We start from the raw sequence: 6,708 nt of genomic DNA, 5'->3' as shown, positions 1-6,708 counted from the left end.
GTATTATGTTTTTCATTTGATTATTTATTGGTTTAAAATATATTTTCCTTAACGGGTAACGGATCGAGTCATATTACCTGTTAATATTATCAGGTCGATTTCGGATCGGGTCATTTTACCTGTTTATTTTAATGGGTGTTATACGACACGACCCATTAAGATATCGGGTATGACACGAAAACGATACGAACGCAGAAAACACGACACGAATGTCAGGTCTAAGTCTGTCCCTTTGTCCTGTGATGGTGTACGTAAAATACAGTACAATTCTCATTTGTTTTCTAAAGGTGGACGAATTGTCAACAAATTTGGAAATAGAACAATGCAATGCAACTAGAATATTTCTTTCTTTTTTTAAGTCAGTCAATGCAATGCACTATGCCTTTTATATTTACATAAGGGTAAAGAAAGAAGGAAAAGGAAGAAAAGAGACGAAAATTGGCTCCTGCCTTTCATCCTGACTACAGAGTGCAGGCAAGAGTATATTTGATGATCAGTCATTACTGGGCATATTCAGCTGGTCAGGTCAAGAAAGCTGAAGCTGATTCTTCTGAGTTTGAAGTTCTTGATCCCATTTCAGGTATCTTCGTTTCAGCTTTCACTCCTCTGCACGATTTCATGTGTGAGTGCAATTTTTCTGGCTTAAACAGCTTCCTGCACTGCCTGCATTAACATCAAGTGTTTCGAATTTTAGTCGCTTGTTTAGATTTTCCACATAAATGTTCTCTTGGTCACCAAGTTTTATGAATGCCAACATTGACCACATTCACTGTTTTGGGAGAGTTTGTAAACTTATGGCCACATGCTTCTTATACTAATATGATTTGGTATATTGAGGGTAACTTGAGGGCATAATTCTTAATTATCAACAAACACTTAATTAGGGATTTTTGAGGTAGATTTGATTGGGGATTTTATATTATTATATTAACATTAGTTTTTTTGTCTTTGTGCAAACCCTTTACTTTCAACTTGTTATTAGAACAGAGTTTCATCCTTGGTTGAATTCACTGTTAACGCTTCCATGTGGGTCAACAAGGCTAATTTTTTTTTGTTCACCTATTGGCCATGAACCTGAGGGTAATGATTGCCTACAATTGTTAGAAGAAGATGAAAGAAGATTGAATGAAAGAGAGAAAATGTTTACGCTGCCATGAATAAAAAGGAGGAAAACAATTAAAGGAAGAGGAATTATTGTTGACACAACACGATAGTAGTAAGGATTACAACTGTAAATACTTGAAGCAGCAAAGTTATTGGAATCCATCAGTTTGATAGAAATTCCAAAGATAATTTTGATCAATTGATATTTTTTTATTTTTTTGTTAAACGATAAATTTTGTTAGATTAAATGTTAGATTAGCCACTGACAATGGTCAAACCCACGCAGTCATGCAAGAGTTTAACTTCTTTCCACCACTATGTGGTAAAAGGTTACTTGCAATTAATTGAGAATTGATTGAAATATGATTGAAATGGGTTACAACTAAGACAACACTTTAGGACAACTAAAAGGTTTAGAGAAATTAAAACAAAATTAAAATGACGTTAATCCTACAGAACTTGAAAGGTTCACAATTTAATAGACTTTAAAACACTCTTTTTTCATTACTTTTCCTCGTAGAAATCCGCCCCAATTTCGGCGTACGTCAATTGTCGCTGCCTTGGAGAAAAGAGAGAAGGAAAAATAGTGTTTTTTGGTCATGGTAGGATCCGTTTCCTATCATGAGGGTTTTATTGTTTTATGTTTATTTTAGTACAGGAAGTGTTATTAGTACTTCAAAAATCACATTATATATTCTTCACAAGTGTATTTTTCTTTCCAAAAATAGAAAGTTTGGAGTGTAGAATGAAATTTTTGGAATGCCAATAACAATTCCCTTAGTATATTATAATTTTTCTAAATTTAATTCGAAGATGATGCTTGGTTTGGACAAACATTGGCCATTTATGGTTGATCTAGAATGGGTGTCTACCGTTACACTGGAAAGAAAAAAGAAGGGAAAAAACATTTAAAAAAAAAAAAATATATATATATATATATATATATGTATGTATATATATTTTAAGGGATAAAGAGATTTGGTGATTGGGACTTCCAAAATGAGGCGCTAGCTCTAGTTATGTTTTCAAAAATATATCGTTAGTTCCAACTAGGCACGTAAAAAGAGACGTTAGTTTTAATGGATTATGATTGGTTGAGCTTTCAAAAGTATTACAGTTAGTTTCAGCATATCAGGAAACTACAAGTGTGGCTCACTTAATGCGTGGTCCCACGTATGGAAGCTTAAATGGTAAGTATTTTAGAAATTTGTTTTAATTAGGGAATTTATTTTGAGGTGGATTTTATTACAGATTTTATATTATTATATTAAGATAGGTTTTCCTTTTTTTTTTTTTTTTAATCAAATAGGTTTTCCTTTGTCATTGTGGGTTAATGATTGTTTTGATTTATTTCTTTGTTTTATTCTTATAAATACGTAAGAATAAAACATTGAAGTTGTATTTGAGAGTGTGAAATTGTAGATAATTCTAAAATGACTTTTTAGTCAAAATAGTCTCTAAGATTTGCCTAAATCCTCATTTTGGTTTGAGAGATTTGAAATCGATAGAATTGGTCCTGAGTTTGTCCACTATCGATCATTTTGGTCATTCCGCGAAAAATCTCCATTAAATAAGAATAAAATGACAAAAATACCCTCTTTTAAAAAAATCATTTTGGCCTATTGTTTATTAAATTGAGAGTTGTTTAGTCATTTTAATCCTTATTTAACATAATTATTCATGGAATGACCAAAATGATTGATAATGAATAATTTCAGGGACCACTTGTCTTGATTTCAAATCTTAAGAATCAAAGTGAGAAGTTATACAAATCTTAGAGATTATTTTGACTAAAAAAAACCTTTTGAAATTTAATGCAAACCCTTTATTTTCAAGTGCAGTAGTGTTGGTTGGTTTGATATAAGCCAATGAGACTGAATCTTAATTTGACCTGAGAGATTACCAGTTAGTTGGTACTTGATTGGAAGAAAAACACTGCAGGCCTTGTGCTGATGTGGTTTGATTGTTATTTAGTGTAATACGAGCCGGTAAGCCATTACCTAACCTAATTTAAAACTGGACTTCAGTTGGATTTGGCAGAGTAGAGGAAGTAAGAGTTGTCATTAATCAACTAATACATAAGCCTTGCCCATCAAATTATCAATGTATGCAATGCAACCAGGGGAGGGAGGGAGGGAGTAGGGATAGTCACTTACGAGCAATGCGGGCGACCGACGGGCCTGTAAGCAGCAGTAGCCGCTTTTTGGCCACTGAAGTAGCCCTCTTTTTGCTGCTTTGTCGCATCTTTCTGTCCATCATAGCTTTTCCTGCAGCATCAAATCCAAACACAAGCAAAGCCAAAGCCAAATACATATATATATTAGTAGTCTTTTGTCAGTTTTAATAAAGACTTTTTCTCATGAATTGAATTTAATCATTACATTGATTCATACTTACCTACTAGCAGTGTGGGGTTGCTGCGGCAGTTCCTGTGGATTCCGGCAAGTCCCAAAAACTCCGGTTGATCTACCTTCAGACTTGTGATCTCCTTTTGAAATACGATGATCAGCCTTGATACTGTCTTGGCTGCTGGTAGACTTGTTGGAAGTTTTATTGGCTCGATTCAACATGACCACAACAGCGTCATTTGTGTCGACAGCACCACAAGTAATCAAATTGCGGAACATGTTGGAAGATGCACTTGAATGTCTCTTAGTAGTACCATTTGCCAATGGCGTCTGCTGAGACAGTGAATGTGAAGACGAAGAAAAAGAAGAAGCAGAGGAAGAAAAAGAAGACGGAGTTGTAGAAGAAGCCAATTCTTTGGCGTCTTTGTCCTTGTTAATAATCTTCTTCTTCCTCTTCAATAAAAAGTTGGAATAAAAATAAGAGCTTTCTAACTTGTCCCTGCCAGCTGCTGAGTGGTTGTGTTCTTGTCGTTCTCCTTTGGGTTTCAGTTTGATGGCATTCGCATCATCGAATCCATCGGTCAAAGTAGACCTCTGTGATTCTTGGCTCATTTCAGAGGATACTTTTGTTTGGATATCTATAGTATTCTTTGGATAAATTTGTTGGTGCAATTGAAAGGAGGCCTCTTGTTTTGAATTGGGTGGCTCAACCTCATCTTTAAACAGGCAACTTCTATTTTCGGCAAATGTTTTCGGAGGAGAATCTGTTTCATACAAAATACAATGGTCAACAAAATTAAGGTGGCCATGAAAGGATTCCAAATATGAATATGCGAAATTAATTGAAATTAACCTAAGGGACTTAAAACATATAATTAAGTTGGCCAGAAAGGACTCCAAGCATAAATATATATGAATTGACATTTACCATCTATTTATATAGATAAGCACATTCAATCAATCAATCAAATTGGTTATATATATATATATATATATATATATATATAACTGTTATTAGCATTCCAAAAATCTCATTATACACTTTTTATAAATGTATTTTTCTTTCTAATTATAGAAAGTTTAGAGTGTCAAATGAGATTTTTGAAATGCTAATACAATTCCTTATATATATATTATATATATATATATATTAAAGATTTGACGTTGTGTGTAAAATAAATGATGATATATACCAAAAGGGGAAGAGGTGATCTCGGATCCTTTGAGGACGTATTCATTGTCGGATATTGGTGTGATGAGGTCTTCGTCCAGCAAGTCTTGCCAAACATAACCCGTCTTGTACCTCCTGCATTCGCGCATGTCGTTCCATCCAGATGAAAATGAAAATGAAATCGAAATCGTACATGCCAACTTGCTAGCTATTGGCCTAATTCATTAGAATGATATTGGAAAACGTCTCCAGTACTCTATTAAGATCAATCGATCAATCATACCTCTTGTAAGACCAAGCGAAGCCCTCCGGCATGTCCTTTCCTCGTAAATCCGCAAGCCACCTCTTAACATCTTTTAAATCAAATAATAGGAACCATCATCATTAGTTGATTAACTAATCAACAAGCATATGATTCTCGTTAAATACGATACAGAGATCTCAAGGAAGGAAGGCTACCTACCTCGCAGATAGACGCCGTTGCGAGTAAAATGGTTGACCCGAATGAGATGGGGATGATCAACGCGACCCATTCGACGACTGAGGAAGTAGATAACGTGAAGTCGCCTTACTTCACCTCCTGATGATGCAGCTTTGGCTTCCATTGGTATTTACTACTACTCTTTTTTTTTTTTTCTTCTAATACTACTCCTTAGTTGTGCGCTGCCAATACCAACAAATTAGTACATTAATACCAAAGTACATTAAATACACGAACAAAACTAGAAACAGAACAAGACACCTCTCTTCTTTTCAAAATTAAAATAACATATCATAATAGCTAGTTGTCTCAGGAAACCCAATGGAAATATTTGTCTTTCTGCCGGCCTGCGCCACAAAAAACCCGAAAAAGACAAGTTTGCTTTCATCTTCATATATTTGTTCGATCCCTATATTTATATATTTGGCAATTTATAATAGATTAAAGATATATTGTAATGCAGGCCTAGCATGCATGTTGCTATATATCTATAAAAATATATAAAAAAATTATTTATTTGAAAAAAGAAAAAAAGAAAAAACTGAACTTTCTCGCAGAAAGGAAAAGGAATCATCGGTTGTCGAGATTACCCAGTTTTTTATATTAATTTGTGCATCTTTTTCCTCTCTGGTAGACTGGTACGTATTTTTTTTTGTGGGGGGGGGGGGGGGGGGGGGGGGTGGTGGGGGCGGAGAGAGAGAGAGAGAGAGTTGATATATAGTATTTAGCTCAGTATAATATTATTATACAGTGCAGGATATAAGGAAGATGAGCATAAGATTTGGTCGCAGGTAGGTATGTGCGCCCGAGCTTGATCAGATATCCCCGAGATTTACCAAAAACAGTTGTTACGCAGCTTTTGACCAACATAATTCATCAATATCCTTTCCGGAATGAAAGACCCTCACTTGTTCATTTAATTAGATTCACCTCTTCTTTCTCTTGTTTCTCTATATATGGCATCACCTCGGATCCAATCAGTGTGATTTATATACCTTATATAATTAATAATAAATGCATAGTGTCTGAAATATTCTCATCTCTTATACAAATATAGTATTATTAATACCTATATTGTCAGGTTTAATGATGTACAAGTGAGGAATGAGGATTCTCTTATGTGTCTTACAAAGATTTCGTCACATGTTAAAGACTGTTAAACCATTTGGTTCGGGTGAACCATGACATTTTTGTAAATCACGTCTTGAATAGGGAATTGTTATTAGCATTCAAAGAATCTCATTTTACACTTCAATCTTTCTATATTTGGAAAGAAAAATACACTTTTAAGGAGTGTATAATAAGATTTTTGGAGTGCCAATAACACTTCCCCTTGAATAAACTCAAAATTTTTGTGAGCCCTTAGATAGTTGAAAATTTAGGCAGATTAATTAAGAAATGAATATCTGGTGAGAAACCGGACCCAAATAAAACTGTAAGTTTTTATTTGTTTGCCAATGTAGCATAGTAAATATTATCTTTATAAAGTGACATGAGTCACCAACATTGATTAAGGGGAAAATTCTTGAAATGTCATGAACTTATACACATTTTTATAAAGTTTCATATGAACTAAAATTTTAAGCGTTTTGTCATATCTTCCT

At 34.2% G+C, this 6,708-nt stretch overlaps 1 protein-coding gene across 1 annotated transcript; it reads right to left on the bottom strand.

Moving 5' to 3' along the window:
- Positions 1 to 443: 443 nt before the first annotated feature.
- Positions 444 to 5,624, bottom strand: LOC103945814 (protein SOSEKI 1). Its single transcript, XM_009356395.2, has 6 exons — positions 5,087 to 5,624; positions 4,907 to 4,976; positions 4,646 to 4,758; positions 3,502 to 4,216; positions 3,261 to 3,371; positions 444 to 663 (listed from the first exon to the last, which is right to left on the bottom strand). Exons 1-6 carry the CDS (start codon positions 5,226 to 5,228, stop codon positions 522 to 524), a joined length of 1,293 nt encoding a protein of 430 aa, XP_009354670.2. The 5' UTR covers positions 5,229 to 5,624; the 3' UTR covers positions 444 to 521.
- Between the last annotated feature and the right edge of the window lie 1,084 nt (positions 5,625 to 6,708).

This window comes from the organism of the source record quoted next, unplaced genomic scaffold, assembly GCF_019419815.1.
Source record: "Pyrus x bretschneideri cultivar Hongxiangsu unplaced genomic scaffold, Pyrus_bretschneideri_v1 Contig24, whole genome shotgun sequence".
NCBI classification, from domain to species: domain Eukaryota; kingdom Viridiplantae; phylum Streptophyta; class Magnoliopsida; order Rosales; family Rosaceae; genus Pyrus; species Pyrus x bretschneideri.
The sequence above is the reverse complement of the archived record's forward strand: the minus strand, read 5'-3'. Positions and strand labels throughout refer to the sequence as shown.

Bases quoted from the DNA above. Each gene is read 5' to 3' on its own strand.
- LOC103945814 (XM_009356395.2), bottom strand. From the start codon at position 5,228: ATGGAAGCCAAAGCTGCATCATCAGGAGGTGAAGTAAGGCGACTTCAC. The intron at 4,977-5,086 runs GTAGGTAGCCTT...TTGATTTAAAAG, and splicing joins CAACGGCGTCTATCTGCGAG to ATGTTAAGAGGTGGCTTGCG. The intron at 3,372-3,501 runs GTAAGTATGAAT...TTGATGCTGCAG, and splicing joins CAACCCCACACTGCTAGTAG to GAAAAGCTATGATGGACAGA.